At 36.8% G+C, this 22,779-nt stretch overlaps 1 protein-coding gene across 1 annotated transcript; it reads left to right on the top strand.

The window, feature by feature from the left end:
• The first annotated feature begins 766 nt into the window (after positions 1–766).
• Positions 767–22,549, top strand: mmp11a (matrix metallopeptidase 11a). Its single transcript, XM_058785418.1, has 15 exons — positions 767–1,060; positions 7,813–8,078; positions 12,026–12,169; positions 14,055–14,188; positions 14,778–14,995; positions 15,263–15,467; positions 16,233–16,496; positions 17,756–17,860; positions 19,188–19,339; positions 19,888–19,953; positions 20,050–20,123; positions 20,288–20,381; positions 20,565–20,760; positions 21,516–21,606; positions 21,702–22,549. Exons 1-15 carry the CDS (start codon positions 950–952, stop codon positions 21,844–21,846), a joined length of 2,265 nt encoding a protein of 754 aa, XP_058641401.1. The 5' UTR covers positions 767–949; the 3' UTR covers positions 21,847–22,549.
• Positions 22,550–22,779: the final 230 nt, after the last annotated feature.

The raw sequence follows: 22,779 nt of genomic DNA, 5'->3' as shown, positions 1-22,779 counted from the left end.
CTAACAATGTCTTGGAAAATACAGTTAATCTTATAAAATAAAGCATATAAATAACCCCAAATAGGAAATAAGTGAGTTATCGAATAAGCGTGTTCTATTCTGTATCCTAAACTCCTGAAACATTGGTGTGTCATATAGAACAGTCTCTGCAATTTATGAAAGAAATCAATTAAATATGTGGGAGTGTGAATTTTTATTAAAAAATGGAATTCCCTTTTGTAATCGTTAACATTTTCATAGGTAACTGTAATTTAATTACACATTTTTTTTCCTCATCTGATTACAGGTACAGGTGCATTTAATTGTAATTAAATTACGTAATGCCGTTACATGTAACAATGTAACAGCAACGTAACAATGAATGTCATGGTGCTGTGTAGGCTATTTGAATGGGCCTGGAACTGTTCAGCACTCTTGCTTGTTAGGCTATATTTATTAGGATTTTCTGAATATTTTTAACACTAACATTAAACAATGTAATTCATTTATAAATCTAAATTTAAATCTTAGTATGGGCTATAAATCAATCTACATTTATATATTCGGCCTTATCCAACATGCAAATTTCTGAATTAATAAGACCAGGTGGAAATTAAATTTGGAAGTTGTCCAAATCTCACAAAATTGGGTCGTTTTCTACACTCTAGACTAGGCTGTATTTTATAATGAGTGTCCCATAGAGCTCAGTTGATTCGCTCTTTACAGAAGCAAAAGAGTTAAAAGTCACGTGGAGAGACCGGGCAATATTGTCACTCCGGCCCATAAGAAGAAGAAAAAAAAAAAAAAAAACACGGTGTATTTGAGGAAAGAGAACAAAGAAATCATTGCATATAAAGAAGTGCATGCAGTCTCCGCAGCAGCAGTCGTCCACAGGCATCGCGCGAGCTTGCACCGCAACGTTCTCAGGCACTTCACTTCCAGCAGCGGAGCTCCAGGATACAGGAGGAGGATGCGAGTCTCCGGGCTTCTGTCAGGCGCTTTTGCTCTGCATGTGCTCCTGACCGCGAGATGCATGCCTTTGCATGAGGGACGAGGACTCATGAAGCACAAAGAGCCTCCGGTGAGTTTATTAATGCACACATTTGATGCATTGTTTGATTCTAGCTCTTGAAAACCGGTGGGCTGCTGTTTAGTAAGTGGTTATTTTACATTTAGCTGCTCTAAAGCTGTAACTTGCCACAAAAATGTAAAGTTTGAGTTTTACTTTAAAATGTTTAATAAAATGCCTTTTATTTTACTTTCATACTACATGGCAAATACAAATAGATCAGCATGAACAAAGAAAAATTTGTTGAGTTTTGTCTTGCTTCGATTATTGGCACCATACTCCGGGTCATCATCATCATCATTAATCAAAAATTGTAAAACAGCGTCTGAAGCTTCTACAATTACGAGCCAGAACCTGTCAGTTTCATAAGGGTTTGTTCACTTTTTATGATTCAAGTTTAATGATGCTTACCAGAGCAACTTTATCTCATTTAACTGTTTAACTGCCACTAAATGCTGTTGATAAATGTATTTTTTCAATACAAAATATACATACAGGCTTACTGTTTTCTTTATGGTTTTCTGTTTATTCCCTATATTTGAAGTGTTTGTTTGCTTATTAAAATGACCCAACCAACCTGTCATCACATTCTTAAAACTGAAGAATGTATTTTAGTGTTGTGTTTATGATGACTCAGGTGTAAAACTTATATATAATGTTGTCAGTTTGTTCTCTCGGCGATGACAAAAGAGCGAGGGATTGTGCAGGCATGGGCAAGTTTGTCTTTTCTGTGCCATCTGGAGGGACACACACTCCCTCACTCCCTCTCACACACAGATGCATACTGTAGAGAGAATTTAGGGAATGTGATAGTCTGCTTACAGAAACCGCACTGTCCTTTTCCTGTTACGATTATTTTGGCCCCTTGTTCCCAGGCACGTCCACTGCAAAAAGTGAATAGATTATAGTTTGTCAACCGTGACAATGCTTGTTTATTTTTATTATTTTCACATACCCGTCTCATTTTCACATTTGACCTGGTAACCGGGAGCGGAAAACATTGGCAAAGGAGGAGGCTCTAGGACACTCAGTTCATTCATACCATTGAGGTTAATATATGCAGCTTAATATTTACACCAAATGAGTCATGTCATTTTCAATTAACTTTAGTTAAGGTTGAATGCCTGAATATGGGAAGCATAAAAAATGCATAAAAGTTGTCAATACAATGGTTAAGCATTATTTTCTAGTTTATTGTATTAGTGGAGCCACAAGAAAACATCAAAATGATTGTGAAAAATTTTGAAAACAAAAAAAGATTATGGTCAATACACTCCTATGCTGTATAAGAGCAGTTTTATTGGATCTGTAGGTGCTTATGTAACATTGTTTAATTTTTTTTTGCAAAAATACAGTTGTCAGCTGTAATTTGGTTTATAATATTGAGTTTAATAAAAGTTCTTAAAAAAAATACAAGTAGGCTAAATATGATCAAATTCAGCGTGCTTAAGATACTGTGTATAACAGAAACAGAACAGATGCTTGTCTGTTTAGTAGGCTAATCATGAGATTGTCTCTTTGAAGCCATTGCACGTATCGTACCTTATCTTAAGACTTCACAAGAAATTGTATACTTTCGCCGTTTTTCCTTAGCTTATGTGTTCACATCATGCCCATAAATAAAGAAAAGGTTTGTCTGGTCTGGCTTATATGCTTTTATTCTCTTTTCTTTTTCTTTTCGATATATACTTACTTATATATAGAGACATATATTAGATGTCGTTAATGACTTTTGCTAGGTACACAGGTACACACAATAGCATAGCGGAAGCCAAACTCACATAATTACACTAAAAAAATGCTAGAGGTTTCATATTGTAGCTTTAAAATGGGAAGTTTCTGTATGACAATCTGAAGTATGAGTGAATTCACCTGCAACACAAACAGCGTTTCCATCACAAACAACATTGTGTTTTAGAGTCTAGCAGTTCAAGGTTATTGGGTCAGGTGATTCACTCACCTTAACTGGTTGGGAAATGCCCCTGCTAAGACTTTGACAGGGTCATTCAAGGAAAGCATGATCAGTTTCATGACTTCCTGGATGTGTCAGAGCAGGAATATATGTGTGTGGGAGAGGGAAAAAATGGGTTTATGTGAATAAGCCAAGTGCCAAAGTCCTTCAAGCATTGATCCAAACTTGAAACATTTACTATTGCTGGTAGACAGAGGACTTGAGCTGCTGGGGATAAAGTTTAACATGAGCACTGGTGCATACACTGTATCTGGGAGCTTATCACTGAAAGCTTATACATGAAAGTCTCCTTTAGTCCTGCACAGGACCACTCATCACTCCCAAGTCAGCTGCAGATTCTAGGGGATTTACCTGTGAATATTTGTTCAAATGGTAATCCTTTAAATCTTCATTTATCTTGTCATGAAGAGTTGTGATATGTTGGTGTAAGGATTAGCTTTTCTTTTTTCTCTCCCTGTCTGATGTCTGTAAACCAGATTGGACAGTGACCCAGATCTTTGATCCTGCACTCTACCCTTCCAATGTTTTTTTGCATTTTGTGACTATACTGTTAAAACAGTAGCTGCATCCGAATATGCATACTTCCTTACTATATAGTATATAAAAACAGAATGTGATAAAAGTACAGCGAGAATGTGATTTTGGATGCAGCCAGTGAGTATTTTGATGTTTTATGTATTGGCCTCATTCACATCCAGTGTAAGTGCTTCACTGTAACCCATATTTTAGCTTTTTTTTTTTTTTTTTTTTTTATAGAAAATTAGGGAAATGTAGAAATTAATTTTTATTGTAATCAACATTATGCCACAATTGCTGCCAATTGAGCATAACTCATACTGAGCTCAGAATATTCCTTGATGTAATAATAAAAATGTTTGGATAGCTTACATGTTTTGAAAAATCAACCTGCAAATTGGTTTGTTGGTTGTTACACATCTGTACTGGCGTATGGGATAGGTGAAAGTATTCTACAGAGTTAAGCCTTAAATCACTGTTTTGTTACTGAAAATGGCTTGCACTCTCAGTTGAGTTTGTTGAAAGCGAGGATAAAAATCCTAACAATTCATCCGTTATGCAACACGAGTACCTGACATTTTTTGCAACATAATGGTCCCGTATTCAACAATATCACTCTTTCTTGTCAATCTTGCCAAACAAAGGCGACTGTTTCTCAACAGTTCAGGTAGCCTGAACTCAGTGAATCTGATCTCTGCTGGTGTTTTTACTGTTGGACAGAGTTCTGGAGAACAGCACATAGGGGCAAACACAGCTCTCAGATGCACCATGCCAGGACCTCTTATCAGGATTTCCTCTGTGGAAGCTGAAAGCATGTGTTAACACGAGAGAGAGGCAGGGGGACGTGGGAGCTCTAGGCTGGGACAGGCAGTGTTGTATGAGATTGAGGCTCAAGTACAGACCCAACTGGCGAATTTAACCACACATGAAAGGAGACAGCAGCATTTAGAACTTGACTTTGTCTGGGGGGCTTATCTGAAATATAAATTATGTCAAACTACAGGCAAAACGCTGACGCAGAATATTTCCAGCATTAAAAAATGAATCAGAAAGCATTGTTGGCTAGCTTTCAAACTCACTGAGACCATTTTTTCTCTCCCTGTCTGATGTCTGTGAACCTATTAAGCACTGACCCAGAATTTTGATCCCACTCTAAAAAGGTATTTTCAGTAGCTTTAGGGTCAGACGGTTCATTTAAACAGCACTGATAAAAGTGGACAGCTACATTCTCACACTTATTTCAAAATTCACTCTGATCTTGCGTCCAGTATCAGCAGAAAAAACCCATAGCATTCCTTTCCACATCATGCCACTACCTCTAGGCTTTTTATCAGTGCATACTGCAGCCTTGATTTCCATTTTGTGTATTGCAATTTTGTTGCTTTAATCTCCTCAGACGTTTAATGAAATAAACTGCTTAAATTTTGGGGGGATTGAGTTTTGGCAGAACATCAAGACACCTTGGGCAATGCTTTCTCTATAGATTATTACACACACATGTGAGAAATAGCAACCTATTGTGTTGACTTCATTCCCCCCTGCATAGTATAGCAAAATGTGTCCTAACTTGCCCTCCATTTTTTAGAAGTGGGTCAAATATACGCTTTGAACTGGAGTTCTTGAAACTTGCATTGATGAACAATGCAGAAAGCACCTCATCTTTGTGTGTAATGTGTGTGTTATTCCAGGGTATGGCAGATCTCGCCCACTCATAGGTCAGGAGTCACGATGCAGTTGGATGTTATGATGATATAAACAACTCAGAAAAGAAATGTAATCAAGCAACTGGTTTGAATTTCATCAACATTTTATATCCAAATTGGTTAATGAGATTAGATTTAGTTGTACAGTGTAAGTGCTTATATTGACGTTTCATGAGCTGTACGAGGAGCATGATTTTAATTTCTGCATTAAAATAGTTTTCATGGCATAAAATAAAATATCAGGTTGACACAACTGTCCTGATATTGTAATGAAGAAAAACTAAATCTTAGTTGCAGTTTGGCAAAATCTTTTATTTTTAATTATAAATAATTTAATATTTTATTAATGTTTTAAGAACCTACTTTGACTGTGTCATTGCTTATTAATATTTAAAACACTAAATCAAAATAATGTGGTGCACCAACAAGCAGAAACATGATGTGGAGGAAAAAAACATGATGTTGCAAGAAATTATGCCTTCCAGGTCAATATGTCTCTTAAAGGGATAGTTCGCCCAAAAATGATTTCGTCATTAATTACTCACCCTCTTGTTGTTCCAAAATGTAAGCCCTTTGATCATCTTCGGAACACGAATTGAGATATTTTTGATGAAATCTGAGAACTTTCTGACCCTGCGCACAAATAGTATTTGCGTAGCTTCATAAAATTAAGGTTGAACCGCTGATGTCACATAGACTGTTTTAACAATGTCCTTGCTACCTTTCTGGGCTTTGAACGTGTCAGTTGCGTTGCTTTCTATGCAGGGTCAGAAAGCTCTCGGATTTCATCAAAAATATATTTTAATTTGTATATTAATATTAAATTAATTATTTATTTATTTATATTAATTTGTGTTTCAAAGATGAACAAAGGTCTTACGGGTTTGAAATGACATGAAGGTGAGTAATTAATGGCAGAATTTTAATTTTTGGGTGAACTATCCCTTTAAAATTTTAGATAATTTTGAGCAACTCCCCAAAAAACATAATAATTTGTAAATTAATTATTTATCATTTTGTAAAAAAAAAAAAAAAAAAACAGTTTTGAAAAAATAATTAAAACTTAATGCATTGATAATGATTAAGGTGTATTCACTGATATTCAAAATGTTATCAAAATGTTTTTTGCTTTACGGTATATATGAACATAATATACTGTAACTGTAAACATAAATTTTGTTGAAAAAGCTATAAATGTTTTGCAAAACCATATGACACCAACATAAATACAATGAGTACATTTCTAATAACTTGGTTTATGCGTTTTGAACTAAATGTTTTCTTTTGTTTATCTATATATATATATATATATATATATAATGAACTTGAACTGTCTAAGTGCACATGTTGGAAATCAGCAATGCATGCTGGTAGAAAGTCTCACTCAGAGACCAGGGCACATTCCACAGTTCCTGCTGGGCATTGTCTCCAATATAGCAGCTCTGCCTCACGCATGAGGAGTCACCGCTGTGCCGCCGTCCCTGGGAGAGAGACACGGGGTCACTGAGGGGAAAATGTTCAGCCTATTTGCTGTTTCTTTGCAAAAGTCCTAAACATTTTCTAATATGTTGTAAACCAGTCAAGAAAAAACAAACAAACAAGGGCACCTTGTCAGAACTATGTTTTTCCTCTTAGTCCAAAGGAAGACATTAAGATAACTTTCAAATATGCATATCACAATATAACAGCTCATTGTAAATTCTTCAAATATTAACATATTTAGCTTTTTGAACTAAATGTTGATTTCATGGAAATTAAGTATTTAGAATTTTTTCTGTAAGTGGGTAAAAGGTGAAACTGTACTGTAAATGAAAGATGAAACATTCTGAAGTTTAAAGCATCTATAAATGCTCATAATTCTGCCTGAAAGCGCCACAACGTTGCCCACAGCATTTTTCTCTGTCTTTAACGCCCATGTTAATGAACAGCCATTTCCTCCAAAGAATGTTTAGGGACACTAAGCAGTCCATCCGCAATCATATCCCACAGTAAGTAAACAGCATCAACTAGGGAAGAACATGATTTTGCTTTTTGTATCAGATTAGGGCAGTTTGGCTTGTTTGTTTTTATTTAATGTTCATTAACGTGCAAGATGTTTATTATCATAAACTGTGGCCTTTCCAAACGGATACAGTATGTTTTTTTAATCTAATGTCAGTTTATGATGTTTGAGACAAATAGACTTTCATTAAATAAATGTCATTAACAATTTCTGGCAATTTATTAATTTACTCTTTACCGTTCAAAATTTTTGGGGTCATTTAGGATTGTTTTTGAAAGCTGTCTCTCATGCTCACCAAGGCTGCATTTATTTGATTAAAAAAAATACAGTAAAAACAATAACATTTTGAAATATTATTACAATTTAAAACAACTGTTTTCTATTTTAAAGTATTTTAAAGTGTGATTTATTCCTGTGATGTCAAATCTGAATTTTCATCAGTCATAATGGTGTAGTTATGCTAACTTAGCATGAGTACTAGCTAACCAATATTAACATGAGTATTTCTTTAGCAAATTAGTGTCGATTGTTGCAATTCAGTTCATGCATGTCTTCCGTCTTTCCATTGCAGGGTTTGTCACAGATTCCTCATTCCCTCTCTGAAAAGTGGAGAGACAGGGTCCCCCATCCTCAGGACACATTCAAACCTCAAGCACTGTCAAAAGATGAGCCACAGCTCAGCACCCAACTCAGGAACAGCTCCGGGGGTGCAGGTCCACTGCGCTGTGGCGTCCCAGACTACCCCGACCAGAGAGAGGTGCATCTCAGCAGGCACCCCCGACAGAAACGCTTTGTGATTTTTGGAGGACGCTGGCCAAAAACTGACCTCACTTACAAGTAAGGTGTACTAGGAAAACAAGATCATTCATTTTAATTCTAAGTAATATATCCACCATTTTCCTAACGAGCCTACTGCATTTTAAATTATGGGAGGCACTTCCAGTTTGGAGAGGTTCCGTTCAAAAAGACTAAAAGAAATGATTTCAAATCATTAAATTGTGCTACAAATAATCTGTATTTGTCAGTCTGACTGAATGAGTTCAGACATTTCCCCCATATTCTATTTTTGTCACGTGTGTCTTGTTCCCCATGCCCATATTTGGTCCTTCCTGTTCCTGTCTTTATTAGTTCATTAGTCTCCGTCTGTGTTTGATTTTCTCCTCACCTGTTTCTGTTCTCCTTGATTAATTTCCAGTGTTCTTAAGCCTGGTGTTTCCCTGTGTCTGAGGTATTGTTTGTCTTTCCCCCGTGCTCCATGTTTCCCTGTGTTTGTGCTTCATTAAAAGAAGGTTTGATTGTGCTCCTCGACTCCTGCGTTCTCTTTGCTCCAGCGTAGATGTGACAGAATACCGGACCCAAAACAAAAAAGTGAGCGGCACTCTTTCTCCCCGTGTTTTTGTTTCGTTTTTGAAAATTTAGTTTTCCCTGTTTTTTCTCCCCGCGGCATGGAAACCGCCGCACAATTCGCCGCCCTAGCCTATCGAGATCTCCCCTTCTATGAGTACGCTGGGGAATTCTGCAAGCTCACGGCGACTGTAGATGACGCCACCCTCAATCTTCTGTTCTGGCTCGGGGCCAATTACCATCGCCCCGTGGACCTCCCAGACACCACTGGACTGAGTTGGAGAGAAGGGATCTTCTGGTGTCTGGGAAGCGTCTGGGCCCAAGCCAGAACCAGCCCGCCGTCCAGCCCGTCAGCCGCCGTACACTCAAGCCCGCCGCCGTCTGTGGTCCAGTCAAGCCCGCCATTCGCGGCCAACGCAAACCTGCCGTCCGCGGCTCTCCCAAGCCCGACGTCTGCGGGGAGATAAACACCGCCGTTCGTGGCCAAGGCAAGCCCACCGGCAGTCCCTATGGCAAGCCCGCCGGCGGTTCATGTGGCAAGCCTGCCAGTCGTGGCTCCCCCCAGGCCAGTGCCAGCCCCTCGTAAGCACTATGCTGTGCCTGCGCCTCCCGTCCAGCATAATATATTTCTAAAGGTGCCGTTGACTTGAAATTTTCACCAGATGTCGGTAACAACCCAAGTAATCCATACATACAAAGAAAACAAAACAAACAAGTTCAGAAATTACGTTATGTGTAATAAAATGGAATGACACAGGGAAAAAGTTTTGAAAACACGAAGAAAAGGCAGGTGCAAAAAGGCATGGAAAGCCAAGAAATCTATCAGTAATTAGAAAGCAATCCTGCCCCTAGTCAGTGGAAATTAATATTAGCTGGTTCAGTCCCAACACCTACAGTATCAGGATTATGAAGATGAAACAAGGTTGACATTTCAGCAAGACAATGATCTCAAACACAGCCAAGGAAACTCTCAATTGGTTTCAGAGAAAGAAAATAAAGCTGCTAGAATGGCCAGCCAATCACCCGACTTGAATCCAATAGAAAATAAGAACTAAAGATCAGAGTTCATAGAAGAGGCCCACAGAACCTTCAGGATTTGAAGACTCTGTGGAAGAATGGGCCAAAATCAATGGGAAAAATGCTGTTAAAGAACTTATTTGTTAACCAACTCAGTATAATAGCTGTGATTATAATAATCAATATACAGCGGGTAAAATACATATTGAACACGTCACAAAGTGCGTATGCTATTCTCTGTCATCAGTAACGTATTGTACGTTTATTTACGCTTTGATTTGAACGGAAACAGCGTATTCATGCGTTACTGATGACAGAGAAGAGCGTACACACTTTGCGTCCATCGGATGCTCTCCAAAATGGCGCTACGCTGACACAGAAAGACAGAGAGGAGAGGAATTGTTGAATAAATGTCATTATTTTTATTTTCTTTGTGCACAAAAAGTATTCTCGTCGCTTCATAAAATTCAGATTGAGCCATTGATGGCAGATGGACTATTTTGGCAATGTTTTTTATACTTTTCTGTGCCTTGACGGTGTAATTTACTTGGCAGTCAATGGGACAGTCACAAGCCTCCCGGTTTTCATCCAAAATATCTTAAATTGTGTTCCGAGGACAAACTAAGCTTTTGCGGGTTTGGAACGACATGGGGGTAAGTGATTAATGACAAAATTTTCATTTTGGTGTGGAGTATCCCTTTAATTGTTTTGTTTTATTTGTATGTATGGATTACTTAGGATGTTACCATTATCATTATATATAGATCAGTGGTTGTTACCGACATCTGGTGAAAATTTCAAGTCAACAGCACCTTTAGAAATATATTTACTGAGAAAATGGTGACGTGTTCAATACTTATTTTACCCGCTGTAGATTGATTATTATAATCACGGCTATTATACTGAGTTGGCTAACAAATAAGTTCTTTAACAGCATTTTTCATTTGCTGTCTTTTTTTTTTTTTACTTAAAAAAAGCTCAAGATCTTTTCATTGGCACAGAGCCTGTCTGTTTTCATCGTAACAAAAGGGTCATTTTTGTCCTTATTCAATATCTGAATAGGCGATAATGTTTGTGTGCTGATAGCACTTTCTATCTCTGTTCTGATCGTGCTTACAGCAGGCAGTTTATGTGGAGGAATGCAGGGGCTTTATAGTCAGACCTATGAGAGAGAAAAGGGCCATCTCTGAGAGAGAAGTAATCAGCCACATTTGTACAGGAATCTATTCACAGGCAGCACAGTGTGGATGCATCCGGTTGAAGATGCAGGATACACACTTTCTTTCTGTGGTCTTGTTGCTCTCGATTGTTCTTTGTTTAACATGATCTTGTCTGAATAGTACAAAGGCATGCATTGTAGATTAGAATGGGGAATTCTAAGATAAGCAAGATGCTTACGTTTTTTGCCAGAAAGTTTGTGTGCGTGTATATACAGTATGTATATACGTATACATATATATAAATCATGTACTTAACATTGTACTTTGTGTTATATTACCTTGGCTTTCATTTACAGAAAAGTGTACGCTGATGTGATGGTGTTTCTACACAACGACTGAGGGATTTACAGCAAATCTGACATCTTTCTCTCTTCTCAGCCTCATAATCAATCTCGCTATTTTCGTTTCTCTTTTGGAATTGAAACACTATTGTGTTTTCCCCAAAGCAATTAAAGCAAATGGGAAAGCAAAAAGTATATTTATTGTAGTTTCCATTCACCAAGTGTAGTCAACTATGACGAGTTCTGAGTTTGACTTCGGAGAACCTCGGAAATGTGAAAAGGATCCATTTCACAAGCATTAGAAATGGTATCAAAAATCTTAAGCTTTAGGGGCTGAATCAAGACACATTCCTTAACACAGACAGGTGTGTGGGCCCTCTGATAAAGCTTGGCTTCCTTTATTAAAATGTGCATTTCTAAATCATTTCTGATACAAGTAGAAACAGCTTAAGTTCCTCTTAACTTGAGCTATGTGGATTATTACTGCTGTTCAACATAAGTATTTGAAGAATGCTTAATTAAGTGCTCGCTTTTGTGCAAATGAATATAATAAAAGGTTAATCGTGCCCAAATTGTAAGTGAAGATCCCGAACAGTCTTATACTTGTCTGAGGTTACATGATCCCTGCGGGGTGAGTTCTGCTCCTGTCAGAGAACTGGGTCATGAAGCTACACACTTATAATACCACCGAAACCACAGTTTCGTTATGCTCATAAAACAACCATTCAGAGCACATTATGTGATCATGTGACTTGCGCACCAGACAGATGCCTATGGTGATGAATAATAAAGATGAATCACTGGTGGTCTCTGATGTGGGTTTGTCTCGGTTGGTGGTCTGTAACACAATGTGCGTATGCAAACGTGATCATGAGTGTTTTGTTGATAAACTTTGAGTATGACTGTGGCCATGTGTGTTCAGAATCCAGCGCTTCCCGTGGCAGATGAATGAGGATAAAGTGAGGCGGGTTTTACGGGAAGCTCTCAAGATTTGGCGTGACGTCACGCCCCTCACCTTTACTGAGGTCATCGACCAAGAGGCCGACATAGTCATTGACTTCGCAAGGTAACAAAAAAAATCATGTTTCAATATGCCTAGGTGTAGCAGAGTAAAGCAGTTTAAAAGTGCATTAATTTTTGCTTTTGGTCAACTGATATGACAGTAGTCTGGTGAATTTCGTAATGACGCCTGAGTGCCATGCAAAATCATATTCTCAGTAACAGTTGTTTCTGAAATACCCTCTTCACAGGTTTATTTGTCATCCTTGATTAATTTATCCTGCAAACAACTGTCCAATAATACAAGCTTTACAAGATAAAGTGAGTACTAGTATAGTATTCAGTATAGTATGATAGTATAGTACAGCACAGTATAGTAAAGTACAATGCAACATAGTAAATAATGGTACAATATAGTATAATACAGTAGAGTGCAATACAATATAGTATTATAATGTACAATATTTACTACGGTATGTTGGTAAGATTTTTTTTGTTTTTGAAAGAAGGCTCTTATGCTCACCAAGGCTGCTTTTATTTGAAATACAAATACAGTAATATTTGAAATATTATTAGTAACTGTTTTGTATTTGAATATTAACTTTATTTAAATGTTAATTGCTAACTATTTCACCGTCTAAATACCGTAAAGCTGATATAAAGCCACCCAGCTTTATATCAAGCTGATGTAAAGCTGCTTTGACACAATTTGCATTGTTAAAAGCACTATACAAATAATAGTGACTTGACTTGACTATTAAAATGTAATTTATTCCTGTAATGGCAAAGCTGAAATTTTATCAGTCATTATAACAGTCTTCAGTGTCACATGATCCTTCAGAAATCATTCTAATATGCTGATTTGGTGCTCAAGATACATTTGTGACCCTGGACCACAAAACCAGTCAGTCAGTTTTTTTAAATTGAGGGTAATACATAATCTGAAAGCTGAATAACTAAGCTTTCCATTGATGTATGGTTTGTTAGGATCGGACAATATTTGGCCGAGATGCAACTGTTTGAAAATCTGGAATCTGAGGGTGCAAAAAAGTTATCCAAATTAAGTCCTTAGCAATGCATATTACTGATCAAAAAAAAAGTTTTGATATATTTATGGTAGGAAATTTACAAAACGTCTTAATGGAACATGATCTTTACTTAATATCCTCATGATTTTTGGCATAAAAAAAATTCGATAATTTTGACCCATACAATGTATTGTTGGCTATTGCTACAAATATACCTGTGCTACTTATGACTTTTTTTTTTTTTTGGTCCAGGGTCACATTTCTTATATTATAAATGTTGAAAACAGTTGAGCTGCTTAATATTTTTGTGGAAACTCTGATACATTTTTTTTAGGATTCTTTGTGAATAGAAAGAACAGCATTTATTTGAAATAGAAACCTTTTGTAAAATTACAAATAGTATCAGTTTTGATCAGTGCATCCTTGTTTAATAAAAGTATTAATTTAAAAAAATCTTACAGACTCTAAACTTTTGAGTGGTAGTCCAGTACAGTAAAGTTCTATATAGCAGCCACCATGAGAGATGACCACCCTTATCTAGAAAAAAATAGATTGGAAATAGATATAAAAATTGTCTGTATCTCACATGAGTCTACGTAATTTAACACAGAAATATATTTATATTAATTTCATATTTTCATATTTATGTCTTTAGGTAAAAGACTAAAAAAAATCACAAGTTAATTTAAAACTTTAAAATATATCACATAGCAAATCATATCACATCACATCCAATAGTCTGTTTTCTGCTATATTAATACTGGCAGAAAATAATTAACACTGTATATTTAGCTCCAGTCATACATATAAATGGGGAATCTAGTGCTTTAACATAATTGTTTATTTTTATGCAATAGTCCTACTGTAATTCAAAGATCCCAGATAGCACACATACAGTATATATGTCTGTGTTTCCCATATTAGGTACTGGCATGGTGATAATTTGCCCTTCGATGGCCCTGGTGGGATCCTGGCTCATGCTTTTTTCCCAAGGACACACCGGGAGGGAGACATTCATTTTGATTATGATGAGTCCTGGACGGTGGGCAATGAACTTGGTAAGTTGTAAAGATACAACTTACTGCTTCACTGCCTGCCGCTCACTTGGAAAGCTGTAAATCTCTGGTACAGATATCATGCATTGCTGAGAACGAATCAGTGAATGTGTTATAAATTCTGTTTTCAAAAAATGATCTGGAAGATTTGGATACGGAATTTTTTTTTTTTTTTTCTCAATCTCAAACCCAGTTCACATCCATATAAGATTTAACAGATTAAACTGATTAGAGCGAATCATATCTGTTTTATCAAATAAATGCATGACATCATATAAAGTGTGTGTTATTTTGTACGGTTGCTTAATGCACCTTTTGAGTTCACGGTGAGATGTCATCAAAGACACGAGCAGAGGCAAGATGTCTGGTTTTCCGTCTTCTCATTCCACAGTGACAGCTACTCAGCTGCTGAATGAGAAAGTGTCCTGGCATTACGCTGACGCTTACATCATTACTACAGTAACCGATGTAGATGCACCAGATGTTGACCCCGTCTGAGCAAACAGATCAGAACAAACCAACTGACTGGCATTCCTTAAGATCAGACATAAAAGTCAACTCAAAAAGCCTAATTTTAAATGTCATCCTACAGGAACTGATCTTCTTCAGGTGGCAGCACATGAGTTCGGTCATGTCCTGGGTCTACAGCATTCTCTGGAGCCTGGAGCCATAATGTCCCCATTTTACAGCTTCTCTTATCCTCTCCAGCTCAGTGAGGATGACAAGAAAGGGATTCAATACCTCTACGGCCCCCGGTCGCAAGCCCCGCTCCAAATCCCTACAGAAACCAATGAGATTATCACCACTGCAGTGAGTCCCTGAACATTTAACACACAATGTTGATTACCACAAAAAAAAATAATAATAATATCTAAAACCAGAGGCAATTCATAATTATTTTTTTGTGGTAATCATTATTAATGTTACAATTATATTACAATTGTATTGTGTTATAGCTGTTATTGTATTAAACCCAAAATATTCCTAAAACATCACATATTTTAAATTAGTTTATCTATGTATTCCCTTCATTCTCACTCTTGTTATCCCATCTTCTCTCGCTGTCACTGTTTGTAGCCTGACGCTTGTTACACAGACTTCGATGCTGTGTCTGTAATCCGTGGGGAATTGTTCTTCTTCAAGGCCAGCTATGCCTGGCGCATCAGGGAGGGCCGTCTGCAGGCGGGATACCCTGCCCTGGCCTCTCGACACTGGAGGGGCATTCCAGAGAAAATAGGCGCTGCCTATGAAGACAAAAAGGGCAATATCTGGTTCTTTGAAGGTGGGTGAGTTCAGCACCGGTGGCTGACTGTGGTGATTTGTGGTTGCAGGACAGGATCAGACAGGCCTGGTTATATACATATCTATGGTGATGGGTGGTGCGGTACTTCCCCTTGACCCAAATCTAAAGCATCCTTCTTTGTGCCTCTAATGCAGGGCATGATTAAACATGAGCACGCAGAACACACGCTACTAACAACAGATAAATACATGTGTTATGTTGTGCTGTGCAGTACCTAAACTACTGTACACTTATATGTGGATATTGTAGCTATGATGGTACTTGTGAATTTTACAGAATGAAATGTATAATTTCAAGATTGAAAATTTGGGTTAAACTTTACCCTGTGCATTTAGAACAGAACAGCATCGGTTCAGTGAGTCAAAAATGTGGTATGTTGATTTAAATGTACTTTATCTTTTTACCACTAGAGGGAGCACATGCAGTGATAATCACTCAAGATAATTTTATAGACAAAAGGTGTTTGTGGATCCTTAAAAAGCATTACAACAGCTTAAATTCACTTTTCCATCATTTAAGGCCATAAATAGTCTAAACATTGTGATCTGTATACCAATTAGGATTATTTACTGTCTTTCAGTGCTCTTTATATTGATTTATATGCTAACTGCTGTTTAAAAAAATCCTTTTTCTATTTCATTTCTAATTTCTATTTCATGCTGACTTTGAACATGCATATAGACTAATACATATCAGAAATTAATACATGAATTAATGTACTTTTTCCTTTATGTCCTCTGTTAGGTTCCAATTACTGGGTGTTTGATGCAGAACACAAGATAAAAGGACCGGACCCGCTGCAGACTATAGGTCTTCCTGTCATGGACCTTCAGGCTGCGCTGCACTTAAAGGAGCACCACGGCCATCATACATACTTCTTCAAATCAGGAAACTACTGGCGTTTGGACTCTCAAGAGAACAGAGTGGACACGGCCTTCCCACGCAGCATCCAGCAGGACTGGTGGGGCATCCCTGATGAGATTGATGCTGCCTTCCAGGATGCGCACGGTACTTCCAGCTCAGCCTTTTTAATAGATATTAGTGAATGTTAACATTGAATGTGACTAACATTAAGAGACTTAAATTGTTTTCCATTATAAGGTTATTTTTTCAAACCTTATTAGATGCATCACCTTTCATCAACAAATTCAATCAGAAGAATAAGACAAATCAGTGGTTATGTATCAAATGAAATCAGTATCAACAAAATCCAAAATCCAGGGGTGGCACTAATATAAGAGACTTGTCTCCACCTACTGGCCGTTTTAGTTAATATTTAATATTTAAAGTAAACTTTCAATAAAATGTTATTTTAAATAATTAATCTTATTATAATTATTGGTGCAGATGCAATTGCAGTGTAAATGCATTTTTGAGCTGCATTAAGCATTCTGTGTAAATACATCTAAATGCTCCTTCAGATGCAAATATTGTGCCACCCCTGCAGTGCAATGATGGATTTTATTGATACTGATTTCATTTGATTCATAAACACCGGTTTGTGTCTTATTTTTCTTATTGAATTTATTGATGGAATATAAAAATTTGACATGAAAAAAATAACCTTATAAAGGAAAACAGTTGAAATCAATTTAATGTGGCAAATATCCATTTAATGGAAAAGTCACTGCTGTGAACTAACCACCACACAGAATATAAAGAATAAGAAAAGCTTTGCTAGTCGACAGGCCTAAACCAGCCACGATACCAGCACACAATACACTTGCCTTAATGATCATTATTGACAAAATCCCCCCCAAATATTATTTTTGTCAGTATGTACATCTCAGAACAGTGTGTTTTTGGAATGAAGATCTATTTCCGTCTGAAGCTGAACATGAACATGTCACTCTGACCCAGAAAACACCATTGTAGGCCTAAATAGCTGAGACTTTTTTTTAGTGGATAAACACAAAATGTGTTTATGGGTCAAAGTGACTGAAAAAGATTAGGTGGAGTAGGTCATGTTCACAAAGTCACTCAAGAATAGCATCCTAATAGCTTCCTTGAAAAAAGGCTATCATCTGATCTGTCACTGCTCTGCCAATTTTAATTGGTGAGTGTGACAGACCTCTGACAGAAGAGGGCGATATTTCAGCAGCAAATAGTCAGTGACATTTGTTTTGTGTCAAGTGTGAGTTGTTTTGTTACGCTCATTTTTCTTATTTAGAATGACTAAGTATGTAGTTGTGCAATATTCTGCAATATTAATACATTGGTTTATTAATGCAAATTCATTTTCTCTTGAACTGTTGTATACTTCACAGGCTTTGTCGTCTTCATCAGTCGCCGACAGTACTGGAAGTTTGACCCAGTTCAGCGTAAGGTTTTGGAAGGTTACCCACGCTACGTTGGTGCAGACTTCTTTGGATGTAGCATGCCATAAACCCTCAGGAAACTTTTCTGTCTCATACAACAACTTCTCACACTCTGGTCTAAAGCACACAGTGTAAATTTCCCTACTTTTTCATGACGAGGAACTGTACTATGTAACCTAAATTCTTGTTCCCCAGGCATTTCTCTCCCTTTCACCTCAAAAATGTCTGATTAATCTAATTTCTTCTCAGGAAATCTTGCACATCTGAGCTTTATGAACCACGAGCAGCTATGTCTGTATTTGTTGTATTATCAAGCAACCACTGTGTAAGGAGACACAAATACCCTGTTGTTAAGGTGCTAAACAAGGTGCTAAAACATTTGTCAGGGATCTTTGCACCAGTTGCAATGTCCGCAACTCTCGAAGTTTTTATGATTCGCTGCAAGTTGTGCTGTAACTGTGCAGTTTGTATTGATTAATAACACAAGAAAAACTTATTTAGAGATTAGGTCTCTCATTTAAAATGTTTTTTTTTTCTTTTTCTTTTGCATAGGGGAAGGATGTTTTTTAAGATTACACAAACTCTTGACACATGAGCATTTGTTTATGATATTGAGACTGTGTGAACAGACAAACTGGCACTCTTCAGTGCAGGACACTGACAATGTTTTAAATCTTTTTTGTTTTGTTTTGTTTTGAATATAGCTACTACAATAGATCAGCTTGGCATATTTTTTCTATATTTTCTCTAGTTTTTGTAGTTCTTATACTATTTTCTTTGGCTTTTCATATTTACTATGTAAATACTTTTTTTAAATGTGTGTTGTATTTTGGTACAATTAAAATATTCCCTAAATTCCTACATTTTCTGTGATCCACTCATTTATTCGTTCATTTGCAGTAAGCACTGCATTAAAGAGAAAGAAAGCTATGAGAGAAAAGTCATGGCCAACGGTTTTTATACTATCTAATAATTCTTCTAATATATTCTATCAGATAATAGAAGATTAAAGAATAGAAAACGAATTCAAAATTGAAAACACAATTTAAATATGTATCATTTATACTATTTATAAAACAAATTACATCAGTTACTTTTACGCCAATGTGACTTGCATGACGTCAGTGGAACCGTGCGATCTCATTGGTCCACGGAACAACAAGAGAATTTTGCTTATATCCACGTGGAGGTGCTGAAGCGACACACTCCGCCCCCATTAAAACTCTTATATCCAAACGCAAACATTATGAACCATTAAAAATAAACAGTCTGAAGCTAACACTGAACTTGGACATGGATCTACTGAGGCATAAAGCCCATCCACAGTGAACCGATCGATCGTTGGTCAGCGTCAATGTACTGAAATGTGTTGTGGGATAAGTGACCATACGGATACATAGTGAAAGTGTGCAGAAGAGTTTATTAATACGCCGGAGAAAAATCATGGCAAACAGCGTCACTCAAGAGTACATGCAGATCCCAGCCGTCACGCGAGCATATACTACTGCGTGCGTCCTGACAACCGCAGCTGTGGTGAGTAAACCGGGCTACAGACAGTATACCTGATACTGGACTTACATGGCAAGATAAATATAGAATCGTCCCATACTGAACACTGTAAGTCAATATGTCTTCACAATTGTTATTGTCTTCCCCACATTCGGCATTCAGTGTCAGAGTAAATGCTTAAAGAACCAACATAATTATGAGAAAATAATTTTTGTTTGCGTGTAAGGTATATTTCAAATTGTAGAATTGATTTTAGTATATAATGTAAATAAATATTTATATTTTGTTTATATTTTATATATTTATCTCTTTTTTTCTTTTTTTTGTGCTGTATCTTTTACTGCAGTGTGCCATACATTTTTAAAACTGCAAATATTATAACTTCTCAGTTAATGAGGTCATTAAATGTTTTACAAAATATTTGTATATGAAGGATTGCCACATTCAAATACCCAATAATCACACTTATGAAGAGTAATGAAACGCACAGGAACAGTCTAAAATAGGTTCAATTTTCATGGTCATCAGAAGACCTTCTTGTGACCTGCTTGATTTTTGTTTGTTTATTACAGCAATTGGAGTTTATCACACCGTTTCAACTCTATTTTAATCCTGATTTGATATTAAAGAAATACCAGGTTAGTACCCTATTATCATTGAAACGTTGTATTTATCACAACCATTCATTCTTTTATTTTGATAAACATTTATGTTTCCTCTCTTCCCCTTTGCAGGTATGGCGACTGATCACAAACTTCTTGTTTTTTGGACCTCTTGGATTCAGCTTCTTGTTCAATATGATTTTTCTGTATCCTTTTCTCACTGTTGGCCGTCTGTGAAATGTGTCTGAGGAAGTGTGCACACAAAAACACATTCACAGAGTTTCACAGTGTGTTTGCTTTGCATAACAGCCATTTGGCTCGTATGCAGCTGTGCTGTAGGTCATCTGAGTTTATGCCCTTGACTGAGCAGATATCGTTACTGTCGAATGCTGGAGGAAGGCTCTTTCCGCGGTCGAACGGCAGATTTTGTCTATATGTTCCTGTTCGGTGGTGTTCTTATGACTGTATCCTTCAGCATGCATCACATTAACAACAACCAAGAATGCATCTCTTCACCAAGCCATGTATCATAGTTTGAAGTGTCAATGTTTCATCCTTTCATGTTGTTTATTTATAGTGATAAATTCAGTTTTTAGTTCTATTTCAGTCTTTTGTCTTTTTAAATTCTTTGACTCTAATGTCTATAGCTCTTTGGTCTATTTGCCAACCTGTTCTTTTTAGGACAGGCTTTTACTATAATGCTGGTTTATGTCTGGAGTAGAAGGAACCCTTATGTCCGCATGAACTTCTTTGGCCTGCTCAACTTCCAGGCCCCATTCCTTCCCTGGGTGCTCATGGGATTCTCACTGTTACTGGGCAACTCCATTGTTATTGATCTCCTGGGTATGTTAACTTTTGTCCTGAAATGTTGTGAACTGACTTTTGATATGATTTTGCATAAACATTACATAACACAGTATTTGACAGATTGTGAAATGTTATTACAGTTTAAAATAACTATTCTCTGGTTTCACTTTATTTTGATGGTCCCTTTAACACATTCTACTGACTATAAGTAATGTTGCACCTACATTTCTACTAAATCTCATTAGAGTGTTAGTAGTGTATTAGTTGACTGGTAGGGTTAGGGTTTGATTAAGTTGACACGTTCTTGCAAAGTTACTTATAGTCAGTAGAATATCTGTTGGGAGACCAACACAATAAGGAGTTAGTAGATATTAAGCAGACAGTCTTCTAATACTCTTATGAGAGTTTGTTGACATGTAGTTGCAACATTACTTAGTGTCAACAGAATGTTCAAAAGGGACCATCAAAATAAAGTGTTACGTATTCTCTTTGGATATATTTTAAAATGTAATTTATTTCTGTGTCGCAAAGCTAAATTTTTAGCAACCATTGCTCCAGTCTTTTAGTGTCACATGATACTTAAATTATTTGAATATGTTGATTTGGTGATCAAGAGACATTTCTTATTATGATCAGAGTAGAAAAGTTCATCTGCTTAATATTTTTGTGGAAAGTATGATATATTTTTTCAGAATTTTTCAATGATTAAAAAAAAGTGTCCTTGCTGAATAAAATTTTTTTCTTAAAAAAAAAAAAAGTAATTAGTGTATGCACTGTATGTGTATGTATAGGGATCGGTGTAGGACACATCTATTACTTCCTAGAAGATGTATTTCCTAACCAGCCTGGAGGCAGAAAGCTTCTTGCCACTCCTGGAATTTTGTGAGTATGACTATAAATATTTGAAATATTTTTCTTTTTATCATTTGCCTTCAACACGGAAAACTAAATCAGAAATATTTATTAATGACTTGCAGTCGAGTTTTGTTCGACACACCTCAAGAAGATCCGAATTACACCCCTCTTCCGGAAGATCAGAGTGGGATATCCTGGAATGGACAAGGTGTAGAAGATGCCGACCAAGGTCAAAATGATGAGGATCTTCAAGGAGAAGAAAACTGAAGGTTTCAACACCACAAAGACAGCAATAAATCTTGTCATGCTTTTAAAGTCCTCCTTGTTTTAGTTGGGGAAGTTTATGTCTGCATGTCAAGTTCTGACTGTGTAATGGAAGATACTCCTTGATAAAGGAGTCCACTGTGGATCTAGGAAAGTTGGAGACTATGGCCACCTTAGTGCCTTTGTGTACAAAATAAATAGATCCAAATTTTGCATTCAGTGCCATGCACATCACAAACAGTTTTCCTTTGTTATTTTGTTCTGAAGGAACAATGCTTTTCTGTTTTACTTCACACCACATGGTTTGAAACAATTGCTCTTTTCTCAACAACTTCTATTTAATGAATATTACAAAGCAGTGGTGGCTGGCAGGATTGGAGTTGAAAGAGAAGCCATTCAATCTCTCATAATATAATCCATCATTTTAGAGGGGGTGTGAACTCCACAGGAGGGTATTTTCTTGGGTACAATACTGTGGCATATTTCTTTTCCCACAACACAGTCAGCGGCGAGGCAGGTGGACACATTCACAAATGTGCCGACTATCTGAAATGCCAAATTGAACTGCAGACTCCGCATTTTCAGGCCGTTGGCCTTTTGTTAGCACCATTGCAAAAAAACAAAAAGCTTTTATGTAGCGAAACTGAAAGATGGATTGTCTGGAAGAATTTGTGCTCCACAAAAAGATAAAATTTCCTAAAAACCACATGGGCGCTTGTGTTTTTCTTTAAATATGAATACAAATACATTTGTTTGTCTGAAGGCTGATGAATTAAGTTTTCTTTTCTATTGTATTTGCCACTGGATCGTTTGTTGTATATTTCTGCTTTGCAAATAAAGATATGGCTCATATTTTTATACCCCCATCTATAACACTCGAGTGACTAGTTTGCTAGTTCAGAACACAATATTTCACACTTGGCCCATTGGGACTGT

Source organism: Onychostoma macrolepis, chromosome 08 (genome assembly GCF_012432095.1).
Source record: "Onychostoma macrolepis isolate SWU-2019 chromosome 08, ASM1243209v1, whole genome shotgun sequence".
Taxonomy (NCBI): domain Eukaryota; kingdom Metazoa; phylum Chordata; class Actinopteri; order Cypriniformes; family Cyprinidae; genus Onychostoma; species Onychostoma macrolepis.
This window is presented reverse-complemented; position numbering and strand designations above follow the sequence as displayed.